Source organism: Dendropsophus ebraccatus, chromosome 4 (genome assembly GCF_027789765.1).
Source record: "Dendropsophus ebraccatus isolate aDenEbr1 chromosome 4, aDenEbr1.pat, whole genome shotgun sequence".
Classification (NCBI taxonomy): Eukaryota; Metazoa; Chordata; class Amphibia; order Anura; family Hylidae; genus Dendropsophus; species Dendropsophus ebraccatus.
The window spans coordinates 78,372,625-78,388,975 of NC_091457.1; the positions used below are offsets into that span (position 1 = coordinate 78,372,625).

Sequence of the window (16,351 nt, forward strand, 5' to 3'; positions counted from 1 at the left end):
GTGGTGCCAAACCGACTACAAAAGAGGGTGTGAACAGAGCTCTGGCGGAAATGTGACCCCAGCCGGAACAAGGACCTTTTTTATATTAGAAGGAAAAGGAAGCTTTTAAAGATCAACTATCTAACACAGATCCATTATATCAAACAAAAAAATGCAGTGTGAACATGGCCTTAACCCCTTGCCGCAAAATGACGTTTGGGGAACGTCATGTAAAGTAGGTAGTTAATGCAACACGACGTTCCAAAAACGTCATGTTGTTCCTGCCTCCCCCTGCTGTCGGTAAGTGAGATCGGGCAGCGGGAGGAGGCAGTATCACACCACATCCTCCCGCTGCCTCTGCCCGGGGGGAGCCGCGCTCCCCCTGGGCAGTTAACCCCATAAACGCCGCGGTCAATGCGACCGCAGCGTCTATGGGGGAGATGTCATGTTTGCCGCCAATCGGGCGGCGGGAGGAGGCTGCAGCACGTTGCCTCCTCCCGCCGCCACTGTCACCGTGTCCCCCGGCCCCCCTTCCCCTGCCGCCGGTCAACGCTATAACGGCAATCTCCGGTACAGCTTTCATCTCCCCCCACCATGAATCCCCCCACCGTGGGGGGAGATGAAAATGTAATAATCAGACCCCAGATCAGCCCCCCTAGTGCCCCGATCACTAACCCGCTCCCTCCCTGGGCGGCCATCAAATCCAAGATGGCCGCCCCCATCCCTGCGAACAAACGATGTTTGTTCGCAGGGATGGAAATGAAAAAATGATCAAAGCCCCATGCTCTCCGCCACCGGAGGTAGCGGAGAGCATGGGGCAGTGATCGGTGACCCCCCTGTGGGGTCCCGGAACAGGCGATCGGCGGTATATACTATATACCGCTGATCGCCTGTTCCCAGTGCTGCCGGCACTTTTTATCCCCTGTCACCATAAATCATTGGTGACAGGGGATAAAAAGTGTTAGTCGCCCCCCACCCCCCCAGTCACCCGCCCTTCCCCATATACTCACTGGATCCACGGAGCTCCTTCCTCCTCGACGTCCTGACTGCTTCTGATGTGCGCATGCGCGCCAGAAGCAGCCAGCTCTGAAAATGTAAAGTGACAGAGACCAATTTGGTCTCTGTCACTGAACTATAATTACTGTGATAGAAAATATCACAGTAATCATAGTAATACAGTGAAAATGAATGTATAAAGTACAAAAAGTGACAAACATACAAAAAAATAAAACACACACTTTTTATTATAGTAATAATTGCAGTTTACTCCCAAATTACCCCTAACCCCCCCAGATTACCCGTAACCACCGCACGTTGCCCATAACCGCCCCAGGTTGTCCGTAATCACGCCAGATTGCACGTAACCACCGCACATTGCCCGTAACAACCGCACGTTGCCCGTAACCACCGCACGTTGCCTGTAACCACCGCACGTTGCCCGTAATCACGCCAGATTGCACGTAATCATGCCATATTGCACGTAATCACGCAAGATTGCACGTAACCACCGCACGTTGCCCCTAACCGCCCCAGGTTGCCTGTAATCACACCAGATTACCCGTAACCACCGCACGTTGCCCCTAACCGCCCCAGGTTGCCCGTAATCACGCCAGATTACACGTAACCACCGCACGTTGCCACTGACGGCCGCACGTTGCCACTGACGGCCGCACGTTGCCACTGACCGCCACACACTGCCTCTAACCACCCCAAATTGCCAAAGACCCCCTCCAGATTGCCGTAACCAACCCAAATTACATATAAGCACTTCAGTTTATCCGTAACCAACCCAGATTGTCCGTAACCACCCCACGTTGGCCGTAACCACAGCAGGTTACCTGTAACCACCGCAGATTACCCGTAACCACCTCCAGATTACCCGTAACCACCCCACATTACCTGTAATCTAATTTTTTTTTCGTATTTTAGTAACTGCGCTATTCTAATAACTGTTTCTAGCTGAGGTTTTGCTCCAGCAAATTGGCGCTCCCTTCCTTCTGAGCCCTGCTGTGTGCCCATACAGTGGTTTATGCCCACATATGGGGTACCGTTCTACTCACGAGAACCTGCGTTGTAAATTTTTGGGTAAATTTTTTCTCCTGTTCCTCGTGAAATTGAGAAATTTCAAACTAAACAAACATATTATTGGAAAAATTCGAGTTTTTCTTTTTTACTCTCTACTTTTAAATACTTTCCTCTAATACCTGTGGGGTCAAAATGGTCACCACACCCCAAGATGAATTCTTTGAGGGGTGTACTTTCCTAAATGGGGTCACTTTTGGGGGGGTTCTATTCTGCTGACACTACAGGGGTTCTGCAAACGCACCTGCCGCTCAGAAACTTCTTCGGAAAAATCTGCACTGAAAATGCTAATTGGCGCTCCTTCCCTTCTGAGCCCGGCTGGGTGCCCATACAGTGGTTTATGCCCACATATGGGATACCGTTCTACTCAGGAGAACCTGCGTTACAGATTTGGGCATGCAGCTTCTACCTTGTTCCTAGTGAAATTGAGAAATTTCAAACTAAACGAACATATTATTGGAAAAATTCTAGTTTTTCAATTTTACTGTCTTATTTTGAATACTTTCCTCTAATACCTGTGGGGTCAAAATGGGGGGTGTACTTTCCAAAATGGGGTGACTTTTGGGGGGGGTTCTCTTCTGAGGACACTACAGGGGCACTACAAACGCACCTGGCGCTCAGAAACTACTTTAGCAAAATCTGAACTGAAAATGCTAATTGGCGCTCTCTTCCTTCTGAGCCCTCCTGTGTGGCCATACAGTGGTTTATGCCCACATATGGGGTACCGTTGTACTCAGGAGAACCTGTGTTACAAATTTTGGGGTGCGGATTCTCTCATGTTCCTTGTGAAATTGAGAAATTTTAAACTAAACAAACATATTATTGGAAAAATTCCAGTTTTTCATTTTTACTGTCTAATTTTAAATACTTTCCTCTAATACCTGTGGGGTCAAAATGGTCACCACACCCCAAGATTAATTCTTTGAGGGGTGTACTTTCCAAAATGGGGTGACTTTTGGGGGGGTTCTCTTCTGCGGACACTACAGGGGCGCTGCAAACTCACCTGGCGCTCAGAAACTTCTTCAGCAAAATCTGCATTAAAAAAGCTAATTGGCGCTCCTTCCCTTCTGACACCGGCTGTGTGCCCATACAGTGGTTTACACCCACATATGGGGTACCGTTGTATTCAGGAGAACCTGCGTTACAAATTTTGGTATGCTTTTTTTCTCATGTTCCTTTTGAAAATGAGAAACTTTAATCTAAACGTATATATTATTTGAAAATTACGGCCTAATTGTGAATACTTTCCTCCAGCCCCTGTAGGGTTAAAATGCTCATTATACCCCCAGATTAATTCTTTAAGGTGTCTAGTTTCCAAAATGGGGTCACTTATGGGGGTTTTCAGTATACAAGCCTTCTAAATCCATTTAAAAAAAGAACTGGTCCCTAAAAAAAAAAATCAGTTTTGGAAATTTTCACAAAATGTGATAATTTGCTAATAAATTTCTGAGCCCCTTAACACCCTAAAAAAGTAAAATGTTTCCAAATTATGCCAGAATAAAGAGGACATATTGGTAATGTGATTTAGTAACTAATGTATATGCTAGGACTTCCTTTTTTAGAAGCAGAGAATTTCAGAAGTTCATAAAATGCAAAATTTTTAAATTTTTCATGATATTTTGATGTTTTTCACAAAAAATACACAAAGTAATGACCAAATTTTGCTACTAATATAAAGTGTTATATGTGACGAAAAAACAATCTCAGAATCGCTAGCATACGTTAAAGCATCACTGAGCTATAAGCGCATAAAGTGAGACAGGTCAGATTTTGAAAAATGAGCCTGGTCATTAAGGCCAAAACAGGCTTTAAAGGCAAGATGTTAACGGGAAGTGGCCTGGGCATAGTCACCACCTAGGTTTGGGCCATTAAAGTGAATGGAAGTGCTGCAGTGTGGCCCAGTATGTGTAAACCCTGCGGGCTGTAATTCTTTGCCTGGTCACCTCCTGCTGAAGTCACTGACAACTGATGATATTAAAGGGGTTGTCCGGGGATAAAAAATTATTCACAGAATAACACACATTACAAAGTTATACAACTTTGTAATGTATGTTATGTCTGTGAATGGCCCCCTTCCCCGTGTTTCCCCCCACCCACGCTAGACCCGGAAGTGTGGTGCATTATACTCACCGCATATCGTGTCGTCCACGGTCTCCGATCGTCAGCAGTGACGTCTTCTTCGGGAGCTTGGCGGATCTTCCAGAGTGCCGGCCACCCTCTGCAGCGTCATCCGAAGCTCAGCCAATCGCGGCTGAGCGGCTGATGACGCGGCCACGTCATCAGCTGCTCAGCCGCGATTGGCTGAGCACAGTTATGCTCAGCCAATCGCGGCTGAGCTTCAGATGACGCTGCAGAGGGCGGCCGGCACTCGGGAAGATCCGCCAAGCTCCCGAAGAAGACGTCACTGCTGACGATCGGAGACCGTGGTCGACACGCGACAGGTAATGTATAGCGCACCACACTTCCGGGTACACGGGTGGGGGTGGTGGGACACGGGGAAGGGGGCCATTCACAGACATAACATACATTACAAAGTTGTATAACTTTGTAATGTGTGTTATTCTGTGAATAATTTTTTATCGCCGGACAACCCCTTTAAAGAAATACAAAACAGAAATGTGAGTTTCCCTTTTCAGCATGCAGTGACGTCTGTATATTCCCCCTTACACACACAGAGTTACAGCAGTGAATGGGGGAGCAAATCCCACCGCTGTAAATGGTTCCTTTTGCTTCGTGAGGAATCCTGGGAAATGTAGTTCAGCAAATCCGCCAATAATAGGGAGCGTCACAGTTGCCACAACGACTGCTGCGGTAGTTTTGCAATGGATCACATGACCCGCACAGCTGCTTCCGGTTTCGTACAGCGCTGTCTTATGGTTTCGACTAGATGTCATTTCCGGTTCCGGTGAAGTGACAGGCCCCGGAATCCAGAGAAACCCTTGAGACACCGGGACCGGGAGATGAGATGACAACGTCAACTCTGCAGGTAATGGCGGAGACCGGGGAGGAAGTCTGAGGACTGGAGGGGCGTCATGTGCGGGTGTCAGCGCGATCGGGCTGCTCTATAGCCAGTACTGGGGCGGGGGGCTCTGCGTGTGCGGACAGAGCGGGGGAGGAGGCCGGTACACCTCGGGTACCGGGAGCCACACCGCTCTCTGCCCACAACTGCCCCGCAATGTTGGGCTTAGAGTCGCCCTCTTCCTGCCGCCTGGCAGAAACCTCATTTACTCCTTTGGAGTCTATCAGGGTGGCAGCCAGTATGTCTCCTGTGATGTCCCCACTGTCACCCGGCTCTGCCCACCCTCTGCATGGCTGATCTGCCCGGTGATGGTGCCACCCCTGCAGGATCGGTACTGTTACCCCCTGCATGTTACTGCCTGCTGTGCCTAACCACGCTGGGTACCTGGGATACTGCAGCTGGCTGTGAGATCGGGGGGCAGCCCCTCAGTCTTGTAGAGATCAGGGTAGTAGCCTCCTGTGTCCTGAGCAGAGTGATGGGACCCAGGGATCAGACTGGGACTGTACAAGAGAATGGGGACCCAGGGATCAGACTGGGACTGTACAAGAGAATGGGGACCCAGGGATCAGATGGGGACTGTACAAGAGAATGGGGACCCAGGGATCAGATGGGGACCCGGGGATCAGATGGGGACCCAGAGATCAGACTGGGACTGTACAAGAGAATGGGGACCCAGGAATCAGACCGGGACTGTACAGGAGAATGGGGACCCAGGGATCAGACTGGGACTGTACAGGAGAATGGGGACCCAGGGATCAGACTGGGACTGTACAAGAGAATGGGGACCCAGGGATCAGACTGGGACTGTACAAGAGAATGGGGACCCAGGGATCAGATGGGGACCCGGGGATCAGATGGGGACCCAGAGATCAGACTGGGACTGTACAAGAAAATGGGGACCCAGGGATCAGACTGGGACTGTACAAGAGAATGGGGACCCAGGGATCAGACTGTCACTGTACAGGAGAATGGGGACCCAGGGATCAGTCTGGGACTGTACAAGAGAATGGGGATTCAGGAAGATGCCATTTGTTTCTATGCTTCTATTGAAGTCCTGCAGTTTGGGTGGCTCGTTCCTTCTGCAATCACACAAGTTTTACCAGTTCTTGCCAAAACCCTGTATAGTGGTATAGTGTAACGCAAACACAGCCAGTGTTTCAGGTGATAGAGTTCTGTGACAAATACTGAAGACAGTGGACATACATTGGCTTCAGTTGTGGAAAGTTCATCATAAAAATCCACTTATGTGCAAAGAATACTATTTCAGTGCAGCCATGGTAAAATGATGTGTAACATGTAATGGTCCTTATAAATCGCCCGATCGAACGATTAACGATTTCGAAATAACGATGTGTTTTTTCTAACGATCAGCGTTTAGACGGAACGATATATCGTATGGAAAATCGTTATGCGATTGTTTGTACGATCGTCTAAGCCTATCTCACACATAGGTTAAATCGGTGAACGACTGTTTACATGAAACAATCTGCGAATTTTTAGCGAACGACCAACGATGATTTGAGAACATGTGAAAGATCAAAATGAACGATTTCTCACTCGTCACTTGATCATTCGCCGTGTTTACATGGAACGATTATCGCTCAAATGCGATCGATATCGTGCAAATTCGAACAATAATCGTTCCGTGTAAAACCACCATAACATTGCCTCCTCCAATCGGTTGCAGCTGTTTTGCTGAGACCTCCGAGGTCTTCCTCTAATGAAATTGTGTATTGATGAATCAATATATGAGATAGGGGTCAAGTGCTTCTTTATACAGTTTCCCAGCTAAAAATTTTTCTCTTTCATATTGATTGGTTTCAGAAGGTTATATAGATTTGTAATTTACGTCCTGCAGGAAATGTTTTCTTTTCAGTGTGACACAGTACTCTCTGCTGCCACCCCTGTCAGGATCTGTCCAGAGCAGCAGCTTTCCATAGGCAACCTTTCCTGCTCTGGACGGTGCCTGTCCCGGACAGCAGAGAGCATCGGTGGCACCAGCACTACCAGTAGTAATGTTGTTACTTCCATGGTACACTAGATCAGAGGAAGGGCCATGTGCACAAGCCTGTTTATTGTTCAAATGTATGTAAAATGACGGTGAAGTAGTGAAGCCAGGCTGTTTGCAGATGGTTGCAATGTGTTGGTTTTGTTACTGTGTGACATCCTGACTGTCGCCATGTAGACCCTTTGTGTAACTGTGTCCTCTGAGCCCCCCCGCCTGACCCCTGACCCTTCCATGTCATATCTCATTCAGGTTTATTTTACAGACATTTTTAAAGGATTTTTAATAGTTTCTGAAGGTTTTTTAGATGTTAAAGAGTTCTTCATAATGCCAGAGGGTGTGACCTAAGTGATATACAGAGGATATTAGGTTAGTTCATTGTGTAGTACAGATCCATGTATTGACCCTTGTACTGTGATACTATTCCCTATAGACTCGGGATTGCTGGAAGTCAGACTATCATTCTTACAGTCATTGGGTAACAGTGAGTCTCTATATTCCTGCTTTTCCTGTTGAGTCTGACCTCATAGTGCTGTGGCTGCACCCAAACATGTAGTTAGCGGTGCATGTCATGTGATCGTGCGGCCTCGCTAAATATATCTGGTGACTCAGGTAGTGCTGGCGAGTCCAGGAGTCACATGCCGCGCTGTGACAGGCGGATGATGGTCGCGGGCTGGACTTAGTCTTTCATTGCCTAGCTTATTTATTTTTTGTCATGTGAAAATCATAAACTGCAGCACATGGTATAATGTAACAAGTTGCTTCCTTCATCCCTACTTACCTTCATCCCTATCATACCCTACTTCCCTTATCCTGTCCTACCCTATCTGCACTGGCTTCCTTCATCTCTCCCTCTATATCTGTTCTCTCAGTTTCTGCATCCTGTCCCTGGCTTCCAGGCCCAGTTTGATCCCTTCTATTTGCCCCTTCTATTTCTTACCTCATTCACTACTCTTTTCCTTTTTAATCCTACCCTAGTCTGCTTTTTGAGATAACTGTTTTTATGCAATAGGTTTTTTTTTAAAAAAAAATTTTTTAATAATTTGACTGCTTCTGAGAATTTCCATAGTATGTCATTTATTATTTACGACATACAGTATAAATGACATGTTACCTTTATTCGGCAGGTTGATGGGAATTTGGAAACACAGCATTTTATAGTTTGTTCTATAGTAAAGAAGTAAATGCTTAAAGGGGCAGAACCCACCCTACCACTGGATAAATGATTATATACTTACCCCCTCCTGCAGAGAAATTGCCGCCTGCTCGTCTGCGCGCTCAATATGCAAATAAGTAGAGATTAGTCCGACGTTCATAAGAAATCACTTCCTATTGATGTCAGACTCATCTCTGCTCATTTGCACATTGAGCGAACAGCTATATATTGAACAAGGCGAAACCAGCAGGAGGGGGTAAGTATATAATCCTTTATGCTGGGGTAGGGTGGGTTCCTCCCTGGGTTACAGGTTCCCTTAAAAAAAAATCCATAGTTTTTGTGTCAACATTCCTAAGAGCTATAACCTTTGGTTATTTTTGCCTTGTGTGTGCTTATACTTTTCATAGGTAGTATTTTATAGGTAGTATTTTGGGGTAGGGTTGTTTGTTTTTTTCTACCTTCTATACAGTGTTCACTTAGTTATAAATGTTAACCTTTTTCTCTGAGTACAGGAATAGTGATTTTTTTTTTTTTTAATAAAAATATTGTGTGGTGATGTATTGAAAGCATTTACTGTTTTGTTTTTGAGCCAAGTTTTCACTTTAAATTTTTTTCTTTTTAGGCTTTTTGATTTGCTCAATTCCGGTTTTTCTTTTTCTTTTGGGTTTTTGTGTGTGGTTGTTTATAGCATTCGCCAATGTATTATAGTTTGGTCAATACCAATTATATGGTAGGGTTTGTTTTGTTTTCAGCAGTATACCTGACCTGTGGTGTAGTAAAAAGTTAGCCATCATCATACTTTCTGCCAGAGGTTGTAGAATGTATATATTACAAATCTTTGGCGTGTTGTATCTCTTTATTGGTTGTAGAATGTGTATTGATGATAAATTTTCTTCATCCTCCCAGAAAGCCATTGATTTGGTAACCAAAGCCACAGAGGAGGATAAGAACAAGAACTACGAAGAGGCTTTGAGGTTATACCAGCATGCGGTGGAGTATTTTCTCCATGCCATCAAGTGTAAGTCTGTGAATTAATTGTGGAGGTATGGTAGGTCAGCAGTTAATTCAGACATTAGCAGCAGCACATCGTGCTAACCCTCAGTCAGCTAACTGATAAGACTTAGAACCTGCCATGGATGTTAGATTAGCATTCCGTTATTGCTATACGCTGGATAAAGAACATATTCATTATGGCTGAAAGGCTGGTGTGAAGGAAGGATGTGCCATACTGTGATGTTGGTTAAGGGTTTGCTTTTGAATGAGTCACACAGGGAGTTACAATAGTGCTGTCAAATACTGTGATTCTTTTTAATTTCACCTACAGATGAAGCTCACAGTGACAAGGCCAAGGAGAGCATCCGAGCCAAGTGCATGCAGTACCTGGATAGAGCTGAGAAGCTTAAGGATTATCTAAAAACCAAGGACAAGCAAGGCAAAAAGCCTGTGAAAGAATCCCAGAATGAGAAAGGGTGAGCTGGTTTCTGCACACTGCATACATTTATTGTGGGGCACCCCTTAAACCCCCCAATTAATAAACAAAGTGAAGCTCCACTTCTGTTATAGAGTTCACATCACAAGTGCTGTACCTCCAGGGATGTGATGCATGCCCAGTACAGGTACGTAGGGCCAAGTGAATCAATTACAATGCATTAAAATTTATAGCCTCAAGTATCCCTACTATGTATGTAAAAATAGATAAGATTACTTCACTTTTCTAATATCAAGATGTCTAATAGCTTTACAGGTATGTCAGGAGATCACATACCATAGACCTAACTTTCAAACAAATCATCTGTGTGTTTGTTTTTTTTCTTTCCACAGAAGTGATAGCGACAGTGAAGGGGAAAATCCTGAAAAAAAGAAATTACAGGAACAACTAATGGGTATGTTCATAAAGGAAAAATACAGGAGCAAGTAGAAACGACTGCAAAGTGATGGTTGGTTATTATAAGGGATCAGGCGGAGAAGAGTTAAGACCTAATAATAAATCCAACCAAAGCATTGATTTTGTTTGGACTGTATGTTGCTGAGCACCACCAGAGCAAAGGAGTGCAGTGAAACTGTTACCATTCATTATAGGACTTTGAACACTATACTGTGGTGTGTGTGAGTAGTGCCAAGGTATTGTCTTATAATTAACCAAAGGCAACCGAAGTGCTAACCACTGAGCCGTCTTGCTACCATTGATGGAGATGGGGTAGTAGGATGTAATGTGGTGTAGCTGAGTTTTTATGGGTGCAATTATGGGGCTGTGAGACAATGGGGGAATGTATTCTTCCCTCAGCTAGCACAGAGTGCAAAGTTGAGCAGATGTTTTGTGCATGCCCTGTTTTGCACACAAATGTTTGTGCTAAGTGGAAGTCTAAGCAATGTAGTTGTGCAAAAACAAGGATTTCACAACAGATTTGTACAGATATAGTCTGCATCGGTGCATGGATTGATAAATTCCCTCCTGTGACTTGCATGCTTTTGGTCAGTATTTCCAGGTTCAGTGTGAATATAGTCACATTAGTCAGATGATTCATTTCCTGATAGTATATGGCTCACTTCTACCTTTCAACTTATTGTTTTTTTTATATTTGTAGGTGCCATTGTAATGGAAAAGCCAAATGTGCGGTGGAATGATGTGGCCGGACTAGAAGGAGCAAAGGAAGCTTTGAAGGAGGCCGTCATTTTACCAATCAAGTTCCCCCATCTTTTCACAGGTTAGTCTGTCTAAAATCTGACATCTTGTAGATGTAAAGGCATTTTTTTCTTTATTTTTCATATATAATAGTCCTTATGGACTGGCTGCTGAAGTATAAAACAATACATATTGTTACCAGAAAACCAGAATGCATCCTGTAGTTGTATGGTAAATCTAGCACAGCCAGATAGTTTGTCTAAACTTAATATTTGGGTTTTATTTGTCCCTTTGACCTTATATTGTATGCTGCATAGGCTGGCTCATTCTAGTGTGATGTCTGCTTTTACTTTGGTGTAGTTTCCTGCTGCCCACACTTCCCACAGTGCTGTGCACTGTACTCTGAGACAGGTGTCTCCCTGCTTCTTCTCCCCTTGCCATCTTATAGCGTGCAGCATCACAGAAACCCAAGCTGCACCCCTTCTCCCTGCCAACTATTAACTGTATTACTGCAGACAGATTATTGAGGACTAAGGACTACAAGAGCCTGCAGTAAGGGAAAGGGGAACTACAGGCTGCTGGAAGGTGAGGAAGATGCCACTTTTCACTAATAAAATACATGACAGAATTTCCTATGTGTACTACAGATAACAAAAGGGATTTTTGCTCTGGGGGGAAGTGTGTATGCTACATTCTTGGTAGTCAGTGCTATATTTGCTAGTGATTGTAGTGTAAGCCTCTGTATCTCCTGACATATGCATGACATTACTTTTTTTTTTTTTTAACCTAGGAAAGCGTACCCCCTGGCGTGGTATCTTGCTCTTTGGACCACCTGGAACAGGAAAATCATACCTGGCCAAAGCTGTAGCAACTGAAGCCAATAACTCCACATTCTTCTCCGTATCCTCCTCTGATCTGATGTCCAAGTGGCTTGGAGAGAGTGAGAAGTGAGTGATCCGAATTGTGCAGATACATTCAGGTGTCTGAGACAAAAGTCATGTCATTTGCTATTGATGTTTTACAGGCTGGTGAAAAACCTATTTGAGTTGGCGAGGCAGCATAAACCTTCTATTATCTTCATTGATGAAGTTGACTCCCTCTGCGGCTCTCGGAATGAAAATGAAAGCGAAGCTGCCCGGAGAATCAAGACAGAATTCCTGGTGCAGATGCAAGGTAAGCTGCCGCCTCACCTATCATGTGGCTATAATATTGGTTGTTAAAAGGCAGCCATACTATAACCATGTATAACTAGCCTAAAAGAATGGTAGGCAAAGTGCAGTATATGCTGCCGTTTTTCTCTGTGACCAGTTATTAATACCCTAGTAACTTGTAGCCCATACATGGCTCTGTGTTAGATGACAGCATGTTTTGCTTTTCAGGTGTTGGGAATAACAATGATGGTATACTGGTTCTGGGTGCCACCAACATACCCTGGGTGCTGGACTCCGCCATCAGGAGGAGGTGAGGTTTCATACTATTAAGTAGTTACTATGTAAGAAAAATAATTAATTTGTTCTTAATGCTCTGCAGATTTACAGGCAAGCATATTGCCCCCAACTGGAAGATAATTCTCATTCCAGGATGTAAATCTTAGGTTAGGGACTGTGAACCTTGGGCTCAGTGGCACAGGTATATCAGTCTGTCTGAAACAAAACTGGGAATGATTTTTTTTGTCTAAAACAGATACCAACCAGTCGCAGCTCATCTTTGGAAATAACATCTGAAACCTTTTTGTCTCAAACAGATTGATAATTCTAGGCCTATATTTGAGAGGATTACATCTCCAGAGCCTCCACTGTGCCACCTCTGAGATTCAGAATCACCTTCCCCGATCACAACCCTAGATGCTGCAGTTAATTAGTTAACGGTGGTATGTGGAAGGTCATCTCACAGGTGCTAAACCTGTTGGGCTTACTATAGGTATCCCTGCAACACAATTGTGGGATGCTGATCAGCTGTCCCATGTACCCAAAAATGGTCAGGTCTTCTCCTCCGCTCTGTCTTCCTCCCCGGGTCCCGCGCGCTCTAGCTCCAGAGTGGCCTGTCAGCTGACGGAGCGCTCAGCCAATCACAGGCCGGTACTGCCGCGGCCTGTGATTGGCTGAGTGGCCTGTCAGCTGACAGGCCATTCTGAAGCTAGAGCGCGGGGACCCAGGGAGGAAGACAGAGTGGAGGAGAAGACCTGACAGGTAATGTATGCTGCAAGGTCATCGGTAACAATGTCCCTGCAGCCCTCGCTCAACGATCATCGGGCCGTGGAATAGGTCCAGTAAACGTTTACATTGTTGATCGGGCCCTGCTCGGCCCGTGGAATAAGACTTAAGAATAAATGTAAAAAATAGATCCTGACAAAAGGGTTTCTGGCTGTGAAGGACGCCCCATTAAAAGCCAATGAGTCCATAATGGTTTGTGTTCTAGCAAAACTTGTGCAAAACTTTCCTCCCATTGTGCTGCTTATCATTTTCCTGAATAGTGAGCAAGATTCCCCTGACTCTTAACACTGACACCAGAAAATTGGTGTGGAGTAAAGCAAAAATCAACTCTATGTCCAGACTGCACTGATTGTTCTGCACAAGCAGTGGAAGGGTGGTATCCAGCTACTTTCATGCAAAACAGCACCACCCCTGTCCTCAGGTTGTGTGGCATTACAGTTTAGCTCCATTCACTTCAATGGAACAGAGTGGCAAAATTACACCCAAAGCTAACAAGAGGTGCTTTTTCTGGAAGAAAGTGGCCATGTTTTCTAAACTTGGATAACCCCTTTGAAGGGAAGCAATCACCGGAAAAACGTATATAGAGCTTTTGAAATGTGCTGTTAGAGCACACAGCACACTTGCCACACGTGTTTCCATAGCCTCCGTGCCTTCCCCGTGTAAGCCGCAAAGTAACTTTATAAAACTGGCGCTCTGTATGCTAATTACCTGAGGTAGTCACCTGGGCGGTGTTCGGCTAGCAGGTAGTCACGGTCCCCTGGGCGTTCTTCCACTGTAATCACGCCCCTCTGGGCGTGATCCAAATGGCCGAGTAGCTGTGACATTCTGATGCCGGACGCCGCCGCACATGCGCAGTGCAGCCGCTTCCATTCCGGCGGTACTGCGCCTGTGCAGAATAGCCTCGAATAGCCTGTTAGCCGGAGTTCGAGGCTATTCTGCACAGGCGCAGTGCAACCGGAATGGAAGCGGCTGCACTGCGCATGTGCGGCGGCATCCAGCATCAGTACGTAAGCGCGCCGACGTTGGGCACGGCGTGCTCCCGAGTGACGCCACAGCCACTCTGCCATTTGAATCACGCCCGGAGGGGCGTGATTACAGTGGAAGAATGCCCAGGGGACCGTGACTACCTGCTAGCCGAACACCGCCCAGGTGACTACCTCAGGTAATTAGCATACAGGGCGCCAGTTTTATAAAGTTACTTTGTGGCTTACACGGGGAAGGCACGGAGGCTATGGAAACACGTGTGGCAAGTGTGCTGTGTGCTCTAACAGCACATTTCAAAAGCTCTATATGCGTTTTTCCAGTGATTGGTTCCCTTTAAAGATGTGAAATATGTGAAGATACCTGTGTTTCTAGAAACCTGTTTTAATAAAATGCTGGTCACTCACCTCACAAAAGACAAGACTTGCAATCCAAATGTCCTAAATTGCAGGTTTGAGAAGCGGATTTACATCCCTTTGCCAGAAGAAGCTGCCCGAGCCCAGATGTTTCGGCTGCACTTGGGTAACACAGCTCACAGCTTGAGTGAAGCAAACATCCGTGAGCTGGCCAACAAAACTGAAGGATACTCAGGAGCAGATATTAGTATTATTGTCAGAGATGCGCTAATGCAGCCTGTGCGCAAGGTGCAATCAGCCACACACTTTAAGAAGGTAAAAGACCAGACCATGAGGTCTGCATGCAGTAATGCTGGGGTCAATGGTGATGTAGTGCAGGGCATATAGCTGGAGGCCAGTGTACTGATGTAGCTGTACTGATGTTTTATTGGTAGGTACGAGGTCCATCTCGCACCAACCCTGGAGTCACAGTAGATGACCTCCTAACACCCTGTTCTCCTGGAGACCCAGGGGCTATTGAGATGACTTGGATGGATGTAGCCAGTGATAAACTCCTGGAGCCTGTAGTATGCATGGTGAGTACACAAGTAATGCAAAGAAAGTGCAGTTACCAGTTCAGCTTTTTTATTAAATAAAAGTTCTGTGTACTTAGCCAATCTGACTTTCTTTTCTCATAGTCTGATATGCTGAGATCTCTGGCTACCACCCGGCCTACCGTGAACTCAGAGGACCTACTGAAAGTGAAGAAATTTACAGAAGACTTTGGGCAGGAGGGATGAGGTGCATTGTGCACTATGAGGGGAGGGAGCATCAGGTTTGCTTGCTTATCTCTTAAGTGCCCCCCACCAATAACATCACAGGAAACTGCAGGCTCTGGCCACTCTCTCCTATATTCAGGACTCTTACCCTCCCCTAGGGCCTGCACTGCCTGGGAGGCACCACTTACCTTCAACAAGCTTCTTGTATCAGAGGTTTACATTCATCAACAGACCTTCAGTGTGATGGCCTTCCCTGTACCCTCTCCCCTCTAACAAACCTCTGGGGCCTCCAACTTTTCCTCAATGCCTGACTTACAATTACAACTGACTTCTAATTGACTGTAATGTCCTTTCCCTTCAGTCCCCCCTTGGGAGAAAAGGCAGGTTTGTTTCCATATACTGTCAGTCCAAGGTGCCCTTCCCCCAACTCTCCGTACCCTTCCCCCACTTCCCTGTCGGTATCTGACGTGTGCATTACTAGGGATGAGTGTTCAGCTGTGTAAATATATCCTCTCTCTCTTTCAAATCACGCCCAATGTCTGATGCTCATTCTTAAATAAAGCTGCTCATATACTGCAATCTTCTCCAGCGGAAGAGGGGCGACCAAACTCCAGAGGTGAAAACGCATACATTTCTATCACTACTTTCGCTGTATGTGATCAGTGTCTTGTATTAATGCTTGGATCTAAAAAATCAAGGTTGTATGTTGAAGAGAGGAAAAGATGGTTTCCCAGGACTTAATCCATCTTTTCCCAGCACCGGGGGTGGAGCAGTACGGACCAGAGCAGACTTTAAAGGGGTAGTGCTGTGTTAAGCATTTATTCACTAAATAACACACAATACAAAGTTATACAACTTTTGTAATGTGTGTTATTTAAGTGAATGGCCCCCACCCACGCTAGACCTGAAAGTGTGGTGCATTATACTTATGCATTCGCTGTTGACCCTGGCCGCCATCAATGACGCCATCTTCAGGAGGCCGGCCGGCCCGCTCCAGCCCTCCCTCACGCTGGCTCCCCTCCAGTGTGCCATCAGCTGCGATTGGCTGAGCATAGTTATGTTCATAGTTAAGCCGAGCAGTGATTGGCTGCTATGTCTCTGATACAAATGTGTGTCTGATTTTTGTCTGAGATTGATCATTCTGGGCCACAGCATCCTTGCATTGTGCAGTGGATCACT

At 45.8% G+C, this 16,351-nt stretch overlaps 1 protein-coding gene across 1 annotated transcript; it reads left to right on the top strand.

Annotated features, from left to right (window-relative positions):
- Window positions 1-4,916: 4,916 nt before the first annotated feature.
- Window positions 4,917-15,702, top strand: VPS4A (vacuolar protein sorting 4 homolog A). Its single transcript, XM_069966094.1, has 11 exons — window positions 4,917-5,047; window positions 9,148-9,259; window positions 9,566-9,710; window positions 10,063-10,124; window positions 10,827-10,946; window positions 11,655-11,811; window positions 11,889-12,037; window positions 12,244-12,325; window positions 14,510-14,729; window positions 14,849-14,989; window positions 15,092-15,702. The coding sequence occupies exons 1-11, from the start codon at window positions 5,027-5,029 to the stop codon at window positions 15,191-15,193; spliced, it is 1,311 nt and encodes a 436-aa protein (XP_069822195.1). The 5' UTR covers window positions 4,917-5,026; the 3' UTR covers window positions 15,194-15,702.
- Window positions 15,703-16,351: the final 649 nt, after the last annotated feature.